Source organism: Brachyhypopomus gauderio, chromosome 5 (genome assembly GCF_052324685.1).
Source record: "Brachyhypopomus gauderio isolate BG-103 chromosome 5, BGAUD_0.2, whole genome shotgun sequence".
Lineage (NCBI taxonomy): Eukaryota > Metazoa > Chordata > Actinopteri > Gymnotiformes > Hypopomidae > Brachyhypopomus > Brachyhypopomus gauderio.
Window position 1 is genome coordinate 25,044,584 of NC_135215.1, and position 26,014 is coordinate 25,070,597.

At 40.0% G+C, this 26,014-nt stretch overlaps 1 protein-coding gene and 2 long non-coding RNA genes across 6 annotated transcripts in view; 1 reads left to right on the plus strand and 2 right to left on the minus strand.

Annotated features, from left to right (window-relative positions):
• Positions 1–5,784: 5,784 nt before the first annotated feature.
• Positions 5,785–7,669, plus strand: LOC143513883 (uncharacterized). Its single transcript, XR_013130705.1, has 3 exons — positions 5,785–5,942; positions 6,123–6,304; positions 7,385–7,669. It is a non-coding gene; the product is annotated as an uncharacterized LOC143513883 (long non-coding RNA).
• An 8,925-nt stretch (positions 7,670–16,594) lies between these two features.
• On the minus strand, positions 16,595–21,364 carry LOC143513884 (uncharacterized). Of its 3 annotated transcripts, none has more exons than XR_013130708.1 (6): positions 21,194–21,364; positions 19,296–19,320; positions 19,038–19,162; positions 18,473–18,638; positions 18,228–18,267; positions 16,595–18,013 (listed from the first exon to the last, which is right to left on the minus strand). It is a non-coding gene; the product is annotated as an uncharacterized LOC143513884 (long non-coding RNA). The 3 variants fall into 3 exon arrangements; XR_013130707.1 differs by having other exon boundaries at positions 18,756–19,162; XR_013130706.1 differs by having other exon boundaries at positions 18,473–19,162.
• Positions 21,365–24,048: 2,684 nt separating this feature from the next.
• Positions 24,049–26,014, minus strand: part of plxnb2a.1 (plexin b2a, tandem duplicate 1) — an 80,713-nt gene continuing 78,747 nt past the window's right edge. For both annotated transcript variants that reach the window (XM_077006675.1, XM_077006674.1), the window contains exon 37: positions 24,049–26,014. In XM_077006675.1, the coding sequence (XP_076862790.1) occupies positions 25,910–26,014 (105 nt within the window). In that variant the 3' untranslated portion in view covers positions 24,049–25,909.

The following is a 26,014-nucleotide window of genomic DNA, read 5'->3' on the forward strand; positions in this document are numbered from 1 at the left end:
TGGATATCTTCTCTTGAAATGCAGTCTGAAAAGAATCCTCTGAAGTGTCTAATACAGCATTTGCAAGCATCTGCTGTGATATCCTCACAAGTTGCATCCATGGCAATCAGCAGGTTCATCTGGATGTGTGGCTGGTGATCGTACACTTTCCATCTCCAGGCTCAGAAGAACTCCTCAATAGGGTTCAGGAATGGGAATAGGGTGCGAGGAACTCCATTAGCATTCAATGATGAGTGGTAAACCATTGTCTGATGGTGTTAAGAGTGGTGAAAACTCACATTATCCCAAATGATCACTTTGTTGGGCAAATCCTCTTGCATCATACCTCTTTCATTATCCCTATAGAGGGTGTCCAAGAATGTGATGAGATGCTGTGTGTTATAGGGCCCTGTAATGGGAATATGTGTAAGCACGCCATTCTCTGACATAGCAGCACACATCGTGATGTTTCCTCCCCGTTGGCCTGGCACATCAATGGTGGCCCTTTGGCCAATGATGTTTCGACCACGCCTTCTGCATTTTGTAAGGTTGAAACCAGCCTCATCCAGGTATATAAAAGTTTGGAGTGGTTCTCTTGATTCCAGCTCCATAATATACTACAACACAAAAGGAGTAAAGAAGTACATATGATGTTCATTTTGGACAAGAAACAGTTGCATACATTTCAGCCATAGCCAAATGTGTCAGTATGTTAAAGGTTTTACCTGTACATACTGGTGCCGTTGCTCCTTCACCCCGTCACCATTTCTTTGAAATGGAACTTTGTACAGCTGTTTCATAGTCATCTGCTGTCATTTCAAAACCCAGTCAATAGTGGAGATGCTTACAGATGTAATATTTGGAAAATACACTGTTGTCTTGTATGATCGCTTGCTGGATCTCCCTCAGCCTTATGGAATTATTTGCTATGACCATGGCACATTTGGGCTCCTCTAGTTAAGGTGTGAACAGGGGACCTCTGCCACCCCTATGAACTGGTCTTGCAATCCTATATGGTATAAGAACGTAAAAAAAAGCAAAACATAAGAATGAATAACCTTTCAAAATTTGTCATTGTGCAGCATTACAGCAGAGTGAACATTTCTGAATTACATACCCGTTGTCTCTACAAAATGTTTGGACAATTGAAGACACAGTTGTTCCTCCAATATTTTAGCCATTGTGAGACCATGATGATGTAAAACATGGTCCACAATTGTTGCCCTTATTTCATCTGGGACAAATCTATGGACATGTACCATCCTACATCTCCTACGTCCCCTCAGCCTTCCACCACGCAGTCTTACTGTGACGGGCAGGGTGTGCGAAATAAAATGGAAGCAATCACGCCGAGTCTCAGGGAAAAAGGATGGTTTAATAGAAACAAACCAAAAACCTGTGACGTAGCAGCTCATGAACCTGTAATTGGCAAACATCTGTAAAACTGTAAGATCACTGGATGATCTAAATGTTCACAAATTCCCTTAACTGAAAGCCACGATTAATCTGAGAACAATTTAATCAATTTAGGATAGATTACCAAACTTTAACAAAAATGTTTTTAAAAATTGTAAAATTGTACAAATTATGCCTGAGAGATTAGGACATGTTCAGCACTTTTGCATATAATGACCTAGGCAATTACATAAAGCCTAAATGTTTTGGAGCGTAAGACAATTCAACAGACATTCAGTACAACGCATTTTGATAAACATTACATAAGCAATTGATAATACAAAAAGCAACAGACAACTGTCCATGACTATTTGCAAAATGTACAAAAGCATTTGCAAAATGTGAAACACAATGAGAAATGCAATTATGATGTGCACAAGTGACAAGGAGATGTGGAGACTGAATGAACAGTTTTGAGAATTTCAATTCTGATCTGAGAAATGAACCAGATCCACTGAGAAAAACATATGAGATATGAGTCTCTCAACATTTTGAATTCATCTTTGACCTCAACTGTACTCAGCAGGACATATTGAGAGTTAACCAAAGCCGCCAAATATGGTTATGTCAAGTGGATTCATGATATAACATACTCATCACGCTATAATATACTGATCACGATATAAGGTACTCACCATGATATTATGTACTCATCTCAGTATTATGTATTCATTTCAGTATTATGTACTCATCTCAGTATTATGTATTCATTTCAGTATTGTGTACTCATCACAGTATTATATAATCATCGCATACGTTCATGGAGGTGACTTGTACTTTTCAGACACAGCTGCAATGCAGGCGGATCTCGTGCACAAGCAGGAAACAATCTCTGTTCTTCAGTGTTTTTGGAGCATCTGTGTGCATGTCTGTGTGTGATGCAGTGAAATGGTTTAGGGCAACTTCTCAGTGTCAATTTCAGCTGTCTGGTGGGAGCCCTGAATGAACCAGGGACTAGTCATTGCAGGCATAGCTTCAGTGTGTTGTGTTGTATGACTGCCCGATCAAGAGGATAAGATGTGTGCATGCCTGCCCTCAGCACAGCCACACTTTCAGCCCCGCCTCTGATGTACAAATAAACACCACGCTGGCTGAAGTTGTGGACAATCTGAAGAAGATGGGCCTCCACGATGCCCCTCTATCTCTCTGTCCAGCAGAACTTGGAAAAATTGAGGACAATGTCTGCGTTGAGATGAAGCACAAAGCTGTCAGCTCTTCCCTTGTGTATCTGGCCACCTGGTTTGAGTATCTGCCTTGTGTATTCATAGCACCCACCGCCAGCCCCACTACGATTCTCCTGCTTTTAAGAAACAGAAACTGGTCAATGCCTTGTCACGACATCAAGGGCAGATTTGCTCTTGCCAAAAGTAACTTCTGGAAGATTTTTGTCATGCTGACCAAGCACGCATTTGTATGCTGTGTACTGTGGATAGACATGAAACATCAAACAGTCTCAGCCACAGCAGCACCAATGTAAAAACTGGGAACTCTCCCTGTACAAAGAATGCTTCACAGACTGGACATGTTTGTTTTGTCAAAACAACAGAATACAGTTCACTTTCATTTTGGGCCATGTTTCAGTGCAGTTCATTTATATCTAGACAGCGATACTGAGTACTAGGGCATCCTAGTAATCTATGTTTGAAATAAAGAAATCACTATAAAGGTAAAGTGCAGAATGTCAGTTTTAATTCAAGGTCAGATACATATATATTAAGTATAGTTATCACTGTCCCTTTAACTTTTTTTATTTTAAGGTGTCTTAAGGTGTCTGTGCTGGGGGTGGGTGTTAAACATTGATCTGTAGCAGCATAACTAAATGGGAGGGCCGCATGATTATCACAAACCCGAGCACATCAAATACCTGGAGGATAGTGACAACACTTTACGACCAGGGGTCCCAGGGGTCCCAGGCTCTGCACATTTATTTATTACAGGAAGGCTCCCAAAAGCTTGATTGAATAAATAAGTCTTTAGCCTTGATTACAACAAAATGCTAAATGAGACCTGAATTAAAACTGTATACTGTTCAATAACAGAGCTCTAAACAGAAGGCTCATCTCCCCGCTGTAATAATTAATTACCTTTGTTGGTGCAGGTTTAATGTTGTGAAACTGTAGTGGTCTCAAATCAGAAGTCTGGTCTCGATTCAGAATGAAAAAATTAATATATAATATAATATATAAAATAAATATCTGCAAATAGGCGCATAATAGCAATGAAACTTTTTTCTAGTATTTTGAGAATGGTGGGATGTTCAAAATGTGCCTGTAATTGGAAAGCTCATGAGAATTACAGTAAGACTAGGTGATTTTATTGGTGATTGTCACGCTACGGTCCCCGAACCCTTCCTTTGGGGCGTGTGTTAACGTTGTCTGCGTCTATTCGTCTGCGTCAGTGTCTCTCTGTGTGTGCGGGTGCGTCTTGTCATTATCCGTCTCACCTGTGGCTCATCTCGTCATCACGTGGGGTTGATGTGGTCTGTCTATTTAATGTGCGTTCGCGCAGTGTCTTGTGCTCGTCGTTGTCTAAGTCTGCACGTTGTGAGCGTCGTCTATGTTACTCGTGCGCTATTGCGCAATACCTGTGCACTTAATAAAGTGACCGTGAGTGAAACTGAAGGATTCTGTGTCTCGTCCGTCTGCTGCCTCCCGCGTCACAGTGATTTAATGAGTGCATATGCTAATGATTTGGGAATATAACCCTGTCCAAGAGAAGAGTTTATTATAGTTAATTACAGTTTATAATTATGGTTCTTTGAGTAAACAGATTTGGACTGGATCGAGTATGCATAAGATGGACTTATCAAAGAAATTAAATAATTTAAAAAAAGATTTAAATTATTTGTCTGAGCTAACCAGACAACTGCCAAAATGCATTTGCACATTTACAGTCTTAGGAAGTACAATTAACATGGGTCACAAATCTCAACATAAATTTATTGAAAGTAGAGATGCCAGTCTTGAAACCCAACATTCTGGAGCATAGACCCAAAGACAGTGGTCCGATCCAATTACTTATGCACTGAACTATATCGACTTTAGCCAGATGTTTCATTGCCTCATCTTCTAAGTCTCTGTAGAAACAGCTGGTGGAGGCACAGAGGAAATCCCAGTGGATGATCCATGAAACAGAAAAGTTGGCTGATGAGCTCAGGCAGGCTGTGCCATCCCACAATGGGAATTTCAAACAGGAAAGCCCATCCCAAATGTCCGGGCTCTTCTCCAGTCCAATCATAAAAAGTGCTGAAAGGTGTTGACAAGTAACATTTGTGCAACATACTTTATTTCTGACCTAGAAAACAATGCCATGCATGCATGACATGTGGATGATGAGCTGTGGACCAACATGGACCAAAATGAGCTTCTAAACCAGACCTGGGCAAACCACGGGCCCGTTGTGCGTCCCTGTCCGGCCTGCGAGAGGCCAATCATAAATGAAACAAATATCTATGTAGTGCGTGCAATAAAACTGTGACGCTTTTATTTTGAAAGCGCTACGTGTGAGCTGTGCAAGAAACACTGTAGGTGATCAGCGACAAGTTTCGGGAGTGAACGTTGCACCTCGCGCGAACCTCCGCAAACGGCGGAAAATTTACGTGACGAATTTTAATTGTGCATTGTGTTCCAGGTTTGAAAAGTGCTGGAATTTAGGCTAAAGTACTTGAAAATGCTTGAAATTGTAACTGTATTTCGATTCACAACAAATAGCTGACTGAACAGGGGGGTATTCCAGAAACCGGGTAAGTAAACTCAGAGTTAACGAAAACTCAGGGTTTTCCGTTCCAGAAACCGAGCTTAGAGAGAACCTGAGTCAGCTGGGAAATATTGAAATGGACCTTGAAAGTGCCGTAGAAGTGCTTTAAAGCTAGGTTTAAGCCAGGTTTATACTTGACGCGGCGTGAGGGTCCGCGCGGCGAAAATTATGTAATCGCGGTGGCGGAGGGCCTCACGCGCTGTTGATTCGCATGGTCGTGCACCTCTCGAATTTTGTAACTTCGCGCGCGCGCCGCGCTTCAGCGCAATGAACAAAGTCATGTTTGCAGGGTTCATACACCTTTACAAGGTGGAATTAACATCACTTTCAATGTCCATTTAAATATTTCTCAGCACGTTAAACTTAATTAAGTTAAATATTTATACATATATTCGAAATGATCCGAAATAATTCGCTTTTTTATCACATTATTTAATTGTTGTTTATTTTCAAAACGCCCAATCTTAACGTCTTCACGTTCTCTCATGTTTCGTCCTGGAATTACAAGAAGCTCGTATTTGTTAACGTAATCCAAAACAACTGTTCATTCAGATGGCTATTTGTTGTGAAACGAAGTAGTTACAATTTCAAACATTTTCAAGTATTTAGCCTAAATTCCAGCACTTTTCAAATCTGAAACAAAAAGCAACATTAAAATTGGTCAGGTAAATGTTCCTTCCCCTGTTTTTGAGGGGTGTTTCTTTATACCAACACACATCGTTTCGGAGAACACTCGCGGAAGTTTGCGTGAGGTGGGCGGAGCCACTGTGATGACGTCATTATTGTTTGTGTGGCCCTCTGACACAATTCAGGTTTCTCATGTGGCCCCTTGTAAAAATTAATTGCCCACCCCTGTTCTAAACTAAACAGCTCTACAGGTTACTGTTAAGAAATCACCTGGCTGGTCTCTATCCTAACAACACTCCATACAGGCAGCAGTGAACAGGTGATTGGAGTGTCCACAGAACTGATCTTCATTCAAAGTGACCCACCACAAAGAAAGCCTCCATGACTCAAAAGGAAGCAGCTCGAGCAGCAGATTGCTGAGCTAAGGGCAAGAACTGCAAAGATGGAGCAGCATTTACACACAGAAGACACCATCCATGCCCTGCAGGTAGTAGCACCAGACTTCCCTGAAGTGCACAATGCCTTCTCAGTAACTGCGTACAGCAAATATACAAGTGGTTTTCCCTCCAATAGCAACAAAGTGCTTTTGTCAGTTCCTATCCCTGCCTCTCCTTGTCATACTGTATCCATGCATGTCTTTTTCATAACATAAAAGAGAACCAGAATTAATTCCTATATAAGGTTTAAGAGCATTTAAGGAGAATGCTTTGGGTATCAATTGATGTTTTCTTAAAATTAAAATAATTATTAAAATAATTATTGCCTCATCACATTTGCATGATCATTGATTCCTGTTGCCTGCGTTTCTGTCTCTGGCAGCTGTTTTATCCCCAAAAGATTCTTGTCAGATCACACAGGATCCCAACAGTGCAAACAAACTGCTCTCTGTCTGAAAACTAAACTGACAAAGGCCTAAAGAATCACAATCATCTGAAGAGGTCTGAGTCCTAGCTCCAGGTTTAAAGACAGTGCTTTCTGTTTAGATAGCTAGTAGAAAGGTTGTTATCAGCAATCGCTAGAATAGACCTCGATTAATTATTTACAGTACTAGTTGACAGATTGCAGTGCATTCAGTGGAAAGTACTGCAGAAACCTTAAAACTAAAGTGCTGCAGCATGTGATGGATGATCACTGCAGGATCTCAGGCTTAATATAAGCACTTCCCAAGCATTCTGTTGATTTTGATGCTGCTGGGATCAGCATATAAGGTCCACATTATTGCATCATATGCAGACTTGGTGATGGTTTTGGTGATTCATTTTAACCTGATTCTGAACATACACTAGAGAGAGGAGGAGAGCTTTACCAAGGTTTACTGGGTCTCCTACAAGCCAAATGTACTATGTCGGATTAGCTTAGTAATGATAGATCAGATTAGTCACTTTAACACAGATGGTTACACAGAATCAAATGTTTTCAACCATAAAATGAAGCACTGTTCTAGTTCCAAAAAATAAATATATAAACAAAGTAAAATGAAAAACAGACTAGGTATACTTTGAACAGACCCGGTATATTTTGCAATTTTTCTGTAGTAATAAAATAATTTTGCAACCTGTGATTTCAGTTTGACCATGATAGACGATGCTTCAACCGTGGTGTCAGGGGCTGGGGGAATAGATGATGGGGTTACCGAGGTTCCACCCCAGAGCTGTCCTAGCTCAAGGACATGACGATCAGAGGAAAGACGCTTGACCCCAGACTGGTCCTCTGCGTCAGCATCTCCTAGACTCCACCCAGGAGCAGAAAGAACATTCCAACTCTGCCTTGTTCTTATTGTTAGTGTAAAACCCTAAACCCTAACCACCGCTAAATGCCCCAAAAACTACAGACAGAGAGCAAAGCATGCTGAGAACAGTCAAGCCCTTTTCAGCCAGTTGTGCTATGTCTTAAGAAGACTGAATAAATACATTTTTTGACAGATGTACTAGTGATTTTCTTCCAGGAAACTTGGTGTATATTTGTGGTGGATGTTTTTCTGATAAGCATTCCAGAGGCCAAGTTATTAAGAAGTATGATGTTACAGAATTGAACCTTAATGAAACTACAAATGACAAAGTGAGCAAGATTTGAATGAAAGAATACAGGTCAGAGAAGGAGAAACTTAGTTCCAAAAATTGCTTCTAGCAACACAACTGCAATAGCCTGCATTCTCTATTTAGTCGCTCAAGCCACTATGTCTACATAGGTTTTTCCCAGTATTTCGAGCCCTCAAGATGGTCACAATTATTGATTCAGGCCAGCGTACTGTATCCAAATCCTAAGACAGCTCACTGGATTTTGGATTTCTCATCCAGTTAAAATATCAAAAATAGGTACATGAAAAGGTGCAGACCATTTTCTCAGATGTACAAATTCAATAAGAGTAAGAAACTTAATGCTCCATGAGCTACCCAGTTCTTGCTCAATGAAGGTTCCAGATGCCAAGGTTCTGAAGCTTTAAATCATCACAAGAACATGAGCTGTGCACATCATAGGACTAGAAGCTGTTCTGTCTGACAGCTGACGAGTAGGGTGCATGGGGTCGTCAGTATGAAACCCAGAGTGCAGTAAACAGTGTTTCTGAGGGTAGATGCCTATAGTGAAAGGTATCAGTTAGGCTTGATGTGGGCTCTGTTGGTATTTTCTCTCCGGATGTCTGCTCTTATTGTAATTCCATAATAAGCAATATTTTTTCTTCCAATATCATCTTGAAGAATAAAACTAGATACCCCCTTTGGTACTCCCCTTGCTTGTGGCAACAGCCATTAAAGCACTTAAAGCACTGACTATCTTGGATCCAGGTGCTGGACAGAATCGTTCTAGACTCGTGTCACCAGTGCAGAGCTCCACATTGTGAGTCTGACAGGCTGCTCTTTCCACTGGTCTGACATGTCTGCAAAGAAACTGCAGTTTCTGAGGTCTTAGTGTCTACTGAAAAGACCATGGGTAAACTGAAATGAGAAACTGCAGTGTACCAAAATTAAATCAATCAATCAATCAATCAATCAATCAATCAATCTATCTATCTATCTATCTATCTATCTATCTATCTATCTATCTATCTATCTATCTATCTATCTATCTATCTATCTATCTATCTATCTATAAATAAATAAATAAATAAATAATCTGGCTGTCTATCTGTATGCACACACATAGTTCCAATCACCAATTCTACATCAAAGTCGGCTCTACTTGAAGGTACGGCATGATACAATCCAACTCAATGGAATTCTTTGCTTTTCTGTGGATGTTCACCAGCATATTTTCCCAGTCCTTGCAAAATATGTGCAGTCCACAGCCAAATAAGATTACACAGAATTTATATTCTATAATATATGAACAAAGAAACAGAAAAATCACAAAATAAAATACTATTGCAGTGATAACATATATTTAATGTCTTTTATATCTTTTTGAACATCTTTCCAAGCTGCTACTTCTGAACTGCCATAAACAATTTTTTTAATACCTTTACATTTTTTTAAGTATTTTGTTCTGGAATGCCCTGCCTGGCCAGTACTGCAGTTATGTTCACTTTCTGGTTGTTACTGTGAATTTATGCCTTGAGTCTCATGGCAAGCAAGTTAAAAACTTGTCCAGTGCAGTTTAGGTCAGGCGACAAACAGTACAAGCCAATAACTTTCTGTGTCTGTTCTTAAAAACTGCAGAGATGCTTTTGTACTTTGTAGTTTGTAGCTTGTGTCCCTTGTACTGCATTATGGTGGTGCTTAATAGGAAATAGTTGACTTAACATAACCGATTGGTTCAAATCAACCCAAAGGTTTTGTCGCTGTCATGAAATTGGTTGTCATGGTGACATCTAGAGTTAACTGCAGACCTCTTGGTAGCTCTTCTGTGCACAAGGTAACAGCTGAAATAAACTATATGAGCTGCCAGTTGCCAGATTATATACGGTCCCCTGATTATGTACGGTCCCCTGATTATATACCGTCCCCTGACATAGATGACACATTGTATTACTGTAAAAAGACTGGAATCCCATTGAAGGTACTTAGCCTCTAATTAAATCTACATCCTGCACTGTAAAAAACCCATTTCAAATTTAGCGTACTAAGGAAACAGCATTACTGTGAAGTTTCTTCAAACTGCTCTGTATATCTGAATATCTAGTCTGTGTGTCATTGCATATGAACAAGGCAGTAAGAATACTTAGTATTCTGGAAACTAGCTAAGCTTTTGATTACAAGAACGCTGCATATTCTTTGGTATATCAAATGAAACAATACATGTTACACACAAAATACACATTTACACAACGCAAAGTTACACACGATTGTATGTGGGAGACTGACTGGAATCAAATTTATATAGCAATATTGTTTGTCTGTATTGTTCGCACTGCAATTTGTTGACAAAAACAAATCTGACTGAAATTCAGAAAAGACTGTTTGACTGGAAAAAGTGCAAAATTTGAAACTTACTGTACTCTACACATTCAAAACAACCTGACCACATACAGCCTCCTCTTGTTGAGGTGTGAAAATTGAATCTCTGCCAGCCATATGAGCTAGTCTTGATGTCCTATATGGTATAAGAATTAAATTGAATAACATTTCAGTCTTTATGTCAATACATTTCTGAATTACATGTATGTTTTCTCTACAAAATGTTTGAAGTTGTTCCAATATTCGGCTGCACCCAGCAACCAGCTTCAGTCATTGTGAGACTATAATTTACATGTAAAACATTGTCCACAACTGTTGCCCTTATTTCACCTGGGACAAACCTCTTCCTCTGTTTGTAAATAAATACATAAATGTGTCATATTTTGTCAATTGTGATTTTTACACTGCAATCGAAATTTGTCCTCTGCTTTTAACCCATCTGTGCAGTTAGAACACACACACACACACACACACACTAGTGATTACCAGAGATTGCCCAGAGCGGTGGGCAGCCCTAGCCCGGCGCCCGGGGAGCAGTTGGGGTTAGGTGCCTTGCTCAAGGGCACCTCAGTCATGGCCTCAGGTCTGGGAATCGAACCCACAACCCTCCAATCACAAGACCAGTTCCCTACCACCAGGCCATGACTGTCCCAACCTTGTTTTGTCCCCTCAGCCTTACACCACACAGTCCTACTCCTCTTCTTGGCTGTTCACCCTGTACACATGAGATGCACCTCTGAATTATATTGAGACCATTGGTTGATGTAAATTCACAAATTCCCTTTCTTACTGTAAATGTACTGTAACTTACTGTAACCAAGATTCGCCTGCGAACAATTTATTCAAGTTAGGATGAATTACCAAAATGTAACAATTTTTTTTTTTAAAGAAATGTAAAATTATTCCTGAGAGATTATGACAACATGTTCAGCACTTTTGCATGTAGTGACCTAGGAAATTACCTAAAGCCTAAATCTTTTGGAGGGCAAAAAATTCAACAGAGAATGCAGAGAACACATTTTGATAAACATAAGCAATTGATAATGCAAAAAACAACAATTGTCCATGACCATTTGCAAAATGTACAAAAGCATTTGCAAAATGTAAAACACAATGAGAAATGTAATTATGATGTGCATAAGCGGACATTGAGATTAACCAAATCGACTGAGAAAAATTGTAAATATTTAGTCAGCTGGGTTAAACAGATAAGTCATATAGAAGGTCATGGTTATCTAATGAGTTGCAAATCCAATTACAGAATTGCATTTCTAATTTACAGTATGTAATGACACAGTGATTAAATGAAATAGCATAGCCTACAGCACAGCAGCATTTTTAACCAGCAACCATGTGTTTCGTCAGTTGACGTCTTCAGAGGCCTTGTCTCAACAGGAAAGGGTAGCCTGGAAACCAAAATTAACTTATGCGCGTCTATTTGGAGGAGGACATTGCTGTCCCAGTGGTGTTACGTTGTGTATGTAGGTTAGCAGATAAAATGGGCCAACTACAGACCAGAGGTTGCACCTGGTTCAGCCTATGGCCTCATTTGTGCCCACAGAATTTTAATATGTAAAATACCTGCTGCACTGCATAAGGCTGCAAATTAACGGAGCTTTTTGACACACTTGAAAGATCTCATGCAGAAGGTTTTTTGCAATATACTAGCATTTTCAGTTTGTTCTTGTTATTATTTATGATGGAACTTTCAGCCTATGTGTGGGTTTGTATATACTAATGTGTAAAACTAGAACGGGGCTGTCATGTAGATATACAGTGCTCACAAAACAAGGAGCAGTGTTGCCATCTTGTGGTTAAATTGTGCAATGTTCAGGAAAGTTTGAAGGTGTCCATGAGGCCATATCAGTGTTGAAGATGATCCTGATTATCTTGTCTTGTTCTGTTTCAGTGCTTGTGCATATACATTTTGGGTATATGGAGTGCCTACCAACTCACAAACTGTAACATAGATATTCCAGTCAGTTTCTTGTGGCCTCTCTACATCAGAAAATGAAAAAAAAAAAAACAAGTGATTCAAATGTATCTCTTATATGTCACTATGGGAATCATTAGAATTAGATCACCCCCTGTCTGAATTTCTCCACCCACCACTCGAGAAAAACCTTTTTACTTTTGACTTTATTTCCATGCATAGTGCTGGAATTATGTCAAAGCTAAGAGCTAAGCATAGGAACGGCTCTTTTGTTGGCTGCTCAAACCAGCACAAAGGACCAGATCAAATCTCAGCTTCAGACGACAGAAGAGCTTAGGGCAAGTTTATTTTTGTTGGCAAGTTCAACAGTCAGCAAAAGGCTGTAACTTTACACATGTCAAACAGTTTGTGTCTGACTTTGTTTGGATGTTCAGCTGTTCCAACAATGTTCAGTAATTATTTTCTCATAGTTGTGGAACATGTATTTTATTGGTTATTTATTGGCTCACATTGTAGATGAGCACTGCTCATAAGGAAACAAGCAGTAGAAAGTACAGGAAGACACAGGCCATTCTACACTGCAGTGCAGCTCAGGAAGGGATTGACAATCCAGACAAAATCACAACAACTTACAACTTCTCGGTTTATATCTACCTGCAATAAGCGAAGATGCAAAAGATGCATTCACATTTGTTACTTGACTATTGTTACTTGTTCTATGAGAACTGAAATACTCGTAGAAAAGCAAATGTTTGAAAGTGCAGATATTTAGATTGGTGTCAATTTGACTTCTGTAAGTATTGCAGAGCTCTTCACCACTGTGCAATGTCCATCACACCTCCAATGGGGCCACTATAGAATATCTAATTTAGGGTTGCTTTTTCAGCTACACTTCACTACAAAGAACACTGGGTACTACGTTAAATTTTGAAAAAAAGAGTAAAATATATCTTTTCAAATTGCTTATTACATCTGTTTGTTTTATGCAGCTGTAGCTTAACTTTAGAGAAATTAACCACATACATTTACACTTTGGAGTCAAATCATCAGGTGTAAACTGGGCCATATATATATATATATATATATATATATATATATATATATATATATATGTAGCCTATAATCAAGTACTGCACACATTAGTCATTCTTAAGACGTTAAGATTCTAATGGCTATGTTGATCCCAAGTATAAAGGATGCCATTTAAATCAACATAAGCGGATTAAGTCAATTAGCTGTGTAGGGAGCATTAATATGAGAGATAGGTGAGTGTGGGTAAAAGGCTGCAGTTGCAATGCTCCAGCTAATTGCTTGGTAATTGCTCCATCAGTCTGCTGTGACGGAGCCCAGCTGGAAGCTCTAAACGTCTGGTGACGCTCAACCACCCTGCAGTCACAGGCCTCATGTAGCCTGCTGCAAAATGGGAAAACAAGGCCTATATCAGTTTTTAAAAGTGAGAGAACAAGTCATTAAAACGTTATTTCTACAGTTATTTAAAACCTTGTGTTGACCAAAGTGATGTACATAATGCCATATGCACAACACGGATACTACCACCATCTGAAAAATGTCATGAATCATGAATCCTACTTATATGCTGAATTTTATTCAGATAAACCAGGTAGACAGAAGGAGAGTGTGACACCCTCACACAGCACGGTTCCTGTGCTGGAAATCAGATTTTGGTGCTGCGATGGAGTTCTCACGCTGGACAAGATTCAGATACTCACCAAACCCAACGTCAGGTGTTCCTCGAGCTGTAGAGGGAACAACCACTACACCTCAAGGCACTCCCAAAGGAACAAGCCGAGTATCTCCAGAACCCTCCAGAGCATATTGCGTCCCACCAGTGTTTCAGTTACCGGTGCTTCAGATTCGTGAAGCTTTTCAAGCATGTAGCCATCGCCGCAGGAAAGCAGAGTAGTGCATGTGCTTCCTCCATTCTTAGGACAAGCCCCGCCCATCGCCTAGCAGGTGCCTGGGGTGTCTCAAAAGGAGTGCGGTGTGCTGTAGAAAAGCATGAGTCCTTGTTTTTCAGGCACTTTTCCTGTGATTTCTGATGGAGATAAATCTCGAGCGGACACGATTTCTCTCTGGTCAAATATGTACAATTGTGTTAACACTTCAATGTCTGCAAATGCATTAAAACACATTCATCTCAACAACGAGTTTGTTCAGAATCAGCTACTTATCACAGCAGATAAGATAATCTCACACTGGATCGCCTAATACAAGTAATTGGCTCATACCACTACAAGGAGGTGCTAATCCTCAGATCTCCAGCAAATACAAACCATGTCTCTGGTAGAGCAAGGTCCAAAACAAAGCCCAAGGCACCACCACAGTCAGAGTGTTACAAGTGTGGTGCACAAGGACACAGGCCGCGAATGCATCTGATCCAAGAACCACAAGTGCAGCAACAGTGGGGAAAGGGGTCACTTTGATGATCTCTGCTTCCACAAAGATAAATACAAGTCAAACCAAGATTACATTCTCTTAAGAATCCAAAATCCTTAACTAATTAATTGTCTTCTCCATCCTCATCTTAGCAAACACATTGTGAATTATAAAATATAAATATATTAAAATACAAATTTTGTAACTCATAATTAAAAAAGAAAAACAAATGACTTCCACTGTATCCTACTGGTCTGTTCCCATTAGTTCTCTACCTCCTTAATCCTCCAATCAATTCGGGTAAGAATACTATTCTAGTACATGCATCATTAAAACATCTTCATATTCAATGATGTGCCTCTCGTCTTTATCATTGACATAACTTTTTATGACTTATCAATATAATACATTTAAAAACCACATTTCTCATTTTCTCATGAAGCTGGCATTCACCCTGTTACAGGCGGGTAGAGGTTAAACATTTGGGCTTCCGCTTGGATCAAGAACATCCACAAACAAAGAAGACATCAACGACAGTGGCCTGTCTGAGACACAAGGCCAAAAAAGAGGTGAGACGTTTCCTAGAGGTGGCTGGATTTGTCGTTGGTCACCAGCTTACTGACTGATCTCACTAAAACCAGTGGACAGAACAGAGCACCAGTGGACAGAACAGCAGACAGTGCTGAATCTGTATGGTTCCCCAGCTAGGAGGTCGAGGTGCATGGGTGCGTGGCCAAGGATCACCTGTGGGGTGCAGAGGGTGAGTCATTGAGTAATTAACATTGGCTGTTCTTGTGGGTTGTTAATCATGGCCTACTTCTACAATTTTTGAAAAGTCTCCCATGACCTTCTTCAAAAATAACCGCACAATGATTTCCAATAGAAAAATGTTGTCAGCTATGACTCAAACCCCTTATGAATAGAGTCAGAGGCCTTTCAAAGGCCTTGGTGGTAATTTCTGTCCCAGTGCTCTCTCTCTCTCTCTCTCTCTCTCTCTCTCTCTCTCTCTCTCTCTCTCTCTCTCTCACACACACACACACACACACACACACAATCTACATATCACTGTGCTCCAATAAACTAACTGGTCATGTCATGCTTCTATGTACCAACGTCAACTTTAAATATCAGCGAGAATATTTCAAGTGGAAGATACTTGGGTTTAAATTCCCTTGTTTTACCTTTTACAAAGCTTTTCCACAATGGCGTAATGCACTGTAAACCACTGCGTCCTGTGATGGATTCTCACTCTGCCTGGAGCTGCTTCCTGACTTGCATGGACAGATTCCACCCCCATGACCCTGAATAGGATTAAGTACTTTAGAAAATGATGATCACCCTAAACCACCAAAACACCCCTTTGAAGCACACACATTTGCATATGCAAATAATACAAACGTATAATAGACATCCATTTTTAAACCAAAAGAATCCATTCTAATGCTACGCTACGTTCACAAATAATGTAGAACAGAGGTAATGTCTGTCATTAGGCCTTTCTGTGAGTCAAAACGCATAAAACGGTGCAGCGTTTTCCAGAAAGGTTACGTGAAAGCCCACAGCATTGTTGTACACTTGCTCCATATATCTCTGGAGAGACAGAAACTGGGGTGCCAGGATTTGCCAGTGCATAAATTGTTCTATCTGCAAGTGTTAAATGTCAAGGTGAAACCACACAGGGGGAAAAATAATAACTTCAGAGGTCATTTTACAGTGAAGTGTTTCTTTTTCACACAAAAAAGCATTTTTTCCTGTTTTCCATTATTTTTCATGATTGCAGTTAAATGCTTTTACATTATACATCTTATTACATATAACCATGACAACAAGTAATCAGTGCAAAATTATTGTTTGTCTCAACATTGAGGGGAAAAAACAAAAAATTAACACTCATGAAATGAGCCAACATATTTGCTGATGCTGTGACATTAGCTTTGGGAAATTCGACAACGTTGCAAATCCTGAAATAACATTAGTCAAAAAAAAGCTACTAACCTAGTAGCTTAACTTACTAACAGCATCATTATTTATAGTTTTATAGTTATGACCAGTAATTACATGCAGTAGAACATGTTTGCATTAAATACCACTTAGTCTATTTAACATAACTAATTTCCCTTAACAAGAACAACAAGTAGTTGGCATAATTAATTTAATAAACATTTTACATGGTCATTACAGAAGGGAAAAGTTCAGGTGTGATTCAGCACTTTAGGTTCTACAATTGTAGTTAGCTGTAACTGAGTAAACTTTAAGGCAATCTTTAACAAAATTATTAATTCGCTTCCTTTAGCTAAAGTTTCAGAATTTACAGTGACTCTGTAGCAATTTCAAGGCTGGTTTAATGCTGATTTCACATCAATATACACTGAAACAGCCCTTTTTTCTCTGGTATATATTTTTTTGGTTTTATAAATTGTGATTGTGAAATATTAGAAAAAAGATTTTTAGTGTTGCGATACCACATGCCTAAGAAACACATGCACCCCCACACACACACGCGCACACACACGCACGCACGCACGCACGCACGCACGCACGCAGGCACGCACGCACGCACGCACGCACGCACACACACACACACACACACACACACAAACATCTGCTGATCTGCTCAGGTCATAATTTGATATTTTGACTGTGGTGAGATCTCACTATAATTCTGGTCATTGATATCAGAATGCATTTTGCAGAGTGCATTCCAGATCCTCTCCCTAATGCAGACTGGTCAATGTTCTCCACTAATGTTCTCTGATGTGCATCTCAGTGGGTTGTCCTAACTAAAGCAGAGTCTTGTCTGGGAGCTTGTTGAACCGGAACAGTCTCCCCCTTTTGTTTTATCCCTCTTTCTTCTAAGCCCACCTCCTGTATTCACCCCCTCTCACACTTACACACACACACTCTAAAGAATTCCCTGAGAGTGAGTTGAGTGTACTTGCTGGCCTGAAGTTAAAGTGAGTCTATAGTGTCCTAATTACAAAGTTTATATATCTTCCCTGAAGGTGGCTTTGGTAGTGCTAACATCTTATATCATTGCAATGGAATAGCAAAGTCCTTAAAGTCCACCAAGGTCACCACGTAAGTCTATGTTTCCTGAAGAAATCTACCAGTGGCTTGAGTGGCTTTTTAAGTCACTGAGATCTTCCCGATCTTTTCCTGCTGGTCTGAGACCAGTTTTGCACCCATTATATCATTTGTATATTTGCGATAGGGCTGATATTAGGTCAGAGTCAAAAAAAGCAATCTGTACCGATAACAAAGATCAAGATCACAACCTGGTCCCACATCTGCAGTGGCAATGCTCCATTTCAGCCTGACCTCTGACCTCACCCGGCTTAGCCCCAGTGTCCCAAGAAGGGAAGGAGGGCGATGGAATACGTCCTGTCCAATCAGTTGAGAACAAAACTCTTGGTGGAAGTTGGTGTAGCAGTTCTTTCCTTGGAGTCCCATTATACAGTGTTGCGTCTGTGTGGTTCTGGGTGTAGAAAAAAAGAATAAATTTAACGTATATGTTTAGTATAAAGATTTTTTTCAATCTCAGTCAGAACACATTTTGACTTAACACATTTGTATGTTAAAATGTTTTTAAATTAACATTCATTTTTTCCAACCAAAAACAACATTTTGTTAATACCAGGCTATTTTTTATACCGGTCACCATGTGGATAAATTAAGAGGGGTACACTTACCTGCACATGTCCTTTAGCCAGACATCAAATGACCATGTCACTGTTTACAGAAACACAGTACATAAATAAACAAACAAAAACACAGGACACATGCACATGTATGCACACACACTCTTACTAATGCAACATTCCAAAAAATAATATAATAGTGTCGGTTAAGCTACATGTTTAGAGCCATATTTATTTTATTAACTTGATAATCAATTCAGACACATGATTGAGTCTAACTGTCTCAAGACTCTCACCCAGTTTAGGTTTGAAGTGTTCCCTGTCTGTGGGTGAAGCGTGGAGAAGGTCTGAGGTGGCAGCGAGAAGGTCTGAGGTTGCATGGCAGGGGAGGCAGGTGGCGAACCCACATACACGCCCCCGTAGTTCTTCCACTTCTCCTTATCAGCAGGAGTCATCTCTTCCCTGGAGGGACAGCGTGGACATTATGTGTGCACCTACACACAGCAAGGCTGAGCAATGTCTCACGGATGGAATGGTCAGAGAAGAGAGCGTCCATCGGCTGGCGATGGCAAATGTTACCGTGGGCAAAACAACGCTTGATTGGGCAGAACTTGTTTTCAACGGCGCTTGGCCAAAGGCTGCGAGCCCTCCCATGGAGAGGTTTGATTGGTGGCCTTGTGGTGCCAGTCAGGAGACCAGGTGCCGGTGAGTGCTGCATGTTGGGAACTCTAAGGGCATCATCAAGGCTAGTAACTAGAGTTGATGTGTTCGTGTGTATGTGTGTGTTCTTGGTCGTGGGTGAGCCTGATTCTAGGAACTGTTTAGAAAATGGCAGCCTTGACTGTATTCCCCTGTTTTCACCTCGAGCGCAGTGTTGATTGACAGGCCATTCCAGGTAGCCAGTCCAGTGGACACACTCTGACTGAGCTTCTCAAGGATTTCTAGAACCTTCTCCCTCCTCTCTCTCTATCCGTCTTTCTCACTCTCTGATGGGGAAATGGAAACATAAGCGGGTTGGATGACAAGTAACCCAAAGGCACTTGAAAAAGCCCTCAGCTGGAGAGACTAGGGCTAGCAAGCACTCTGAGCGACACTTTATGACATTTTCTTTATACTTACTCATATTTGGTGTACTCTGGAGTACCTGTGAACACAGGAAAAAGTGTTACATGAATTTTGTGACCACACTCACTGAGCTCTGAGTACCTTAATTTAGGGATTTTCTGCTAGCAATGATGTAGTTCTTTTAAGTTTGCATTATTTATATTATATTTTGGTGGGTCTGTGAACATTATGGTATAGTTCAGACATTTAACATTAGTTGATTTAAACACATACACATGCACACACACAAAATCTGATTGATGACCAGCGCACACAGTCATTACTGGCAAGAAGCTTCAAATCTGCCTGACAACAATTCCTGCAGCATTATGTCATAGCAAATGTCTTGTGTTAAATTTCTCAAGTAAACATTATTAATCCCTTTTGGGTCCTCTTGTTGCAAAATGTTGAGGACAGAATGTATTCAGAAATATGTATTCAGATGTATTCAGAAATATGAAATTGGTGTCAACCCTAGCAATATGTAGGCTCTCTGAAGACTAAAGTTGGATTCAAACTGATACAAACCAGCATCGCACATTATGATTGTATGTAAACATATGGATACTAAGATAATTGGTTCAACATCTTATTTTGTCTTTAGTCTCAAGTGTCTCAAGTCTTTTAACCTCAATTGATGCCATCATCTAATACACATCGGTTTGTCACTTTCTCTGGACGCCAATATAATTAATTCAGAAACGCCATAGTGATTCACAGACCCAATTTCCACAAAAGCAGCCAATGAAATTTCTACATGTACAGCTTATAACATGTATAACAAGGGGCTATTATAACAGGAAGGATCAGCACTAAGTTAGATCTATGCATTCTATGCACACCGTTCGCTAGAGTGAATAGCGGGATGCAGAATGAGCTGCTGGTTTGAGGAAGGGTAATCAGCCGTAGGGTAAGGTAAACAAATGTAGCGCTGCAAATCAACACCAGGGGGCGCCTACGACCCTTCCAAACATAAAAACGCAGATAAACAATGTTTTTAAAAGTCCTCTCTAGTTGACCATTGCGAGTGCTGTTTCTTTTAATATAGAACGTCCGTTGTACATTCTCCTGTATGTATTGTGTACAGGCCATGACGCACATCTGTATCTATAAGTGAACCTTTTTTTCCAATCTCATCTTTTCACCAAATATCGGAACTAAAGAATTTTAACAAAAATGGCTTAGAAATGAACAAAGCATATTGAGTCATCATTCATCATCATGTATTTATTTATTTTTGCATGTATGTCTCAATGGATGAGTCATACTGAAGTACTGTTCAGACTTTGCAAGAGCATTTCAGGTTCTATAGTCAGCAGACCCTCCCCAAACACAAAAAGCTGTAGATACGACAACATACTAATAAATGTCTTGCTCTGAACGTCAATAACTGCGTTTTAAATTACATTTTGAGCCCTCCGTGTCTCTATGTTCGTTTTCTTCTATTTATATTTATTTTAATTGTTCAATTTTATAAGTTGTCTATAAACTGTCTGTAAAGCACTTTGAGTTGCATGTATGTATGAAAGGTGAAATAAAAATGATGATGATGATGATGATGATGATGATGAGTATTATTATTGTTATTACACATTAAATAAACATTCATGACATGTTCTCAGAAAATGCGGTATATTCTACACAGCTCAGTCTTTACAATTCTAAACATTCGGGTAAACCTAAAGAGTTGTTGAGCACTGCGAAATAGCGTGGGTGCTCTCTGGGTCAGTCGTGTGTCACTAAATTTACGAGCGAGCAGGGACCGCCACAAAGATTCTCATTCACAAAACAAGGTGCCGACGAGGCTGGAGATGCTGATCGTGGGCGCAGCACGTGGGCTCTCACGCACACGCACGCACACACACGCACACGCACGGACGTACACACACATAAAGCCAGAGGATTTCACTCACCGGCTGTGGTAGCCGCAGTGGAATTGCCACAACCCATCTTACTGGAAAAGTCGATGTCGGGATTTTTAAAAAAGAAAGAAAGATGGGAAATCAGAGGGGGGTTGAGTGCATAAGAGACACGGATTAAGGGGTGCGTGTGAGAGAGGAGAAAGAAAGTGATGGAGAGAGAGACTAGCGGGGGTTGACGTGCCACTGAACTGTGGTTACTCCCATGCACTTATATGTACACGAGAGAGAGAGAGAGAGAGAGAGAGAGAGAATGAGAGAATGAGGACCTTGACAGGGTTGCCCAGGTAACTCATTCAGCGTGTGTATGGACAAGGTTTAATGTCTTAATATTACATAAACAATATATGTAATATTATATATATATATATATATATATATATATATATATATTTTTTTTTTTTTTTATATATATAACGTGTGGTAAGAGATGATGAATCTATTACCCGTCCAGCAAAACTTTTACGTTTACTGAAAACAAGTATTTGCGTCAAAACAACTAAAGACAAAAAAGCCAGTAACAAACCTTGCAGAAAACGTCACTGACTGTGACTATACTTGAGTAGCCAATATGATGAGTCTGAATTATTGCGGTACATCAACTTGGATCAACATTTTTTTTTCTCCAATCATTGTTATGTGATGTCATCACACTGTGTATCCCCAACAATCACCAGTCGTGCCCTTTCCAAATTGTTAAAGTGTTTTATTGATTTCTTTGTAGACAAGTAGTGCCAAGATTCTGGAAACCTTTGCCATTTATATTTGAAAGTCTTTTGCTTTTTTACTTGTTATATCAGATTTTATATATAGAGTGTAAAGTGTGAATTTGCTGATTCGATTAAAATAAAGTATAAAAAACTCACAAAAAAAGTATTGTGGCTCCACTGGTCAGCAAACAAAATATTTCTTGATGGAATGAAAATGTGTCTGTACCTGTACATCCATTCATTTAAATGAGTACCTGCCTATCTTCACCATGGAAACAAGTGAAGCTGAAGTCCCATTGCACGTGCAGTTGTGACGTTGGCTACGTCACCGAACGCGAGTCCGGCGTCGACGGTCAGCAGACACGCCTCGCGCTCAATTCGTACATTCGTTTTATACGGAATGTTTATTGACTCACTGACGTCGTACTGACGAGAAGACAACGCTGAATGTCTGAGACTAACACAAGTGTGTTTTGCTAGGGGAAATATGCTTTACGTCAACTTGTAATGTCGCTTTGCAATGTGCAGGTTTGTTAGAACGAGCAGACAATTAATCTCAGAGCAAACAGTGCAGGGCTCTCAAGTCTCACATTTCTCACTTGTATTTCTCACGCACAGAAATTACTAGGGCAACGCCCAAAAAAGTCCACTGCTATTTTTCATTTTTTCATCATGCGGTTTCCTGCAGAGTAAAGTACACCCCCCCCGGGTCGCACGCAAACACACAAAACACACCCCACCGGTCACCAATATCTCACTCTGAACTGAATTTAAATAGTGAGAGCCGCTTTTTAGCTTTTAGTTTAATGGGTGTAACTTAAAGACAGGCTCAGGTTGAAATATTTAAATGGATGCAAGTAAGTAAGTAAGTAAGTAAATAAATAAATAAAACTCAAACCCTAGGGGTGACGCACCTTTTCCGCATCCCTGTGGCTCCGGGCGTGGTTCTGCCGAGTACTCAAGTCAGTCAGTGTCACTTGATTAATTGCAACCACTTTAGTGTGTCTAAATTTCTTCTGGAACACTAATGCACTGCACATACATAAATGCCCATTCATTTGTTGTACTATGAAGAACCTACATTCAACTAATTCGCATTGCTAGGACAGCTTAGGGGACACTTTACTCTTCCGGGCCGGAATACACACTGTACACCAACAGAATGAGGACTTGGGGTAACGTCTTAATTAAACAGCAGGGGGCAGCATTATCAAATTCGCGTGCATTCCCCCCCCCCCCCCCCCCCCAAAAAAAAACCCAATTAAATTAGAGGATCAGAGAAGCTTTCAGTTTACACAAACATTTGGTTTAGTGACTACATTTCCAGCAAGCAACGTGGATATTTTTCCTCAAACATCAATCGTTTGCTTCTTCATTTTTAAACCAGAAACAAACACACAGTACAACAATAAATCAGCTTCATTCTTTTTAAAGCCAAACAGGATACAATGCAGTAATTTACCTACCATCTCTTCATACTAATTATGCCTGCTTCTAGTGTTTGATAAATCACTTCGTGCATTTTTCGTTCAGTGCATATGAGAAAAATGTACTTTGGTTGTTTGTGCTGTTGGGACAGAACAGCCTCATCCGTTTTACCCCTCAAGCAAAGAGAAATGTTTTTGTACCTCTAGTGTTTAACTGCTTTTAATGGGTTCAGTGGAGCCAACATTTGTTCCCTCTCAGCTTTCATTTAAACACTCATTAGGAGCTTAGAGACAAGTTTTGTAAAAATAAATAAATAACAGCTCAATAGATAGGAGATGTGAAATCACAGACACATGACACACTACAGGTAGTTTAAAAATATTTGGACAGCTTTAAGAATATCCGATTATAACTGAATACTACTATTGTACTGGAGTATTACAAGACATAGGCCTACAATCTGATTACTTTTGTAATCATTTAATTTGCAATGTCATACCAGTTAAAGGTAATCCAGAATGAGAGCCAGATGTTTTGAGATCAGGGTTAGTTTGGATGTCTGCAGTCAAAATGTTTTTGCAGTTTTTATTTGGGTTCCAAGTACATTACCCCACCAGTCCAATTAAAATTGCCTGTTTTTGTCCCCCTCTGAACCAAAACTGATGCACATACGGTGCCGAGTAATTCTTGAAGCAAACACAAACTCTGGACCAAGGAAATCATACTTTTAATACACTTGTTGACTGCCTTAGAGACATTCAACTGCATGAACAATTGTGGCACTTTTCTATGAGTGTTCCACGACGCACACATACGTAAATGGAAAACAGCTAGTCACTATTGCAATTCTCAAAACAGCCACAATCACCACGTGTCTGATCATCGTTATTATTACTCATTTGTCATTAAGGCACTTCCCGGCAAAGAAAGGCAGAAAGTAAGTTTGACAGTAATGCTGATGCTCTGCCAGAAAAGGCGAAGGTAAGAGTCCAGACTGACAGAGGAAACACAGGCAGGTAAGAAAAAGTATCATTTGATATTATTAAAGTCCATGGCATTTTTAAATCATGACCATAATTAAAATAATAGTACCATCTGGTAACAGGTTGACCACAATGTTTCTACACATATATAGTGATTTTCTTGAGACTGGTGCAAACAAATGATACACAGGTAGCTGATGTATAAGAGGCTACATTAAAAACATGGACTGCTGGAGATTGTTGTACACTTTGGTGAGCTCTAAAAAAGCAACATAAAACACCACAGTGACAGTTCTGAGCATTGCACAGTTCTCACAAAGGAAATATCAAAAAGCCTAGGACAGCAACATTAAGTCTTTTTCTGTTTTTTTTTTTTATCCCAAAATTTGTTTTTAGTGCCATGCTGTAATAGATCACTGAATGGGTTAAAGGTGGAGGATGTGTGTTTTTAACTAAAAGTACAATGGAAACGTGGGCTGTAATCCATAAATAAAAACTAACAGTTTAAAATATCAAAATGAACATGCTGAGAGTACCTGTCACTTCAGACAGGTAAGCAGACGTCCTGTTGTCATGTGGAGAAGGACACAGAAAATGAAGGAATGCTCTGTGCGGGGGAGAGGGGCGATGTGGAATGTTGACGTGAATGGTCCAAGCTGTCCATCTGCTGGGTGAATGCTCCCTCTTCCTGTGGAGGACTCAACCCAGGAGACCACTTACCATATGTTTAAAAAAACAAACCCCTTTTTAAACTTATGGTAGCTTTAACCAAAATGGAACAAGAGGTCCTTCCCACAAAAACCTTCCACTCGCACGAAGTGTCTTAACCTAGACATCTGTAAATCTGAAATCATTTGTAAAACTCATCTTTAAAGACAATCCAGATCTGATCAGAAAGATCAAAAACAGGTACATGGACATATGAAGCATGGATTGGTGCGTGCCAAAGCTAAGCCATGAGGCAATGACAACAAAAATCCCCCATAAATTTATGATGCGGTGACCTCATGGCACAGGAAGGAATCTGGGAGACATGGCTGCATGGTCATGTGCTTTGAAAATACGCAAAACAATTGTAGTGGCCATCAACAGACATAACAATAAATCCTTTTCTGATGTGTACAAAGACTCTTATGCACAACCTTTTGTGTAAAAATATATATATACATATAATACTTTATAATTTCATCCAACAGAAGATTAAAGTGATCCATTATTGAGGGAGATGGCAGAACAGACGCTGGATTTCATCATGGCGAAGATGCGTGAAGTACCATAGCAATTCAAGACTCTAAATCCCAAAGTCAGTTTTTTTTCCATCCAGCACCCCATTACTCTTTCAGTTGGAACAGTTCTGAACAAAGATGAAAGCAAGCTGAAAGGATATTGGTGAGAACGCGTCAGGCTCCCTAAGACCTCATTTCCCTTTGTTTTAGTTCAAAATGAAGGCTTCTTTGTCCAAATTTTTCAGAGATGAGAGGGTGGGGGTGGATTAGCTCCACCCTGAGGGAACACAAGAGTTTGCAATCAACACCACCCACTCTGCTGACTCCGGCAAAGCCGTCCTGGCTGGCCTGGAACGCTCAGCCCTACAGATCGGTGACTTTGTTCTCCAGTGCAGCGGCGATCTGCTGCAGCCTGAGGGTGAGCTGCTTGCTCTGGGCCGCTGGGTCTTCCTCCAGTGCCTGGATGAT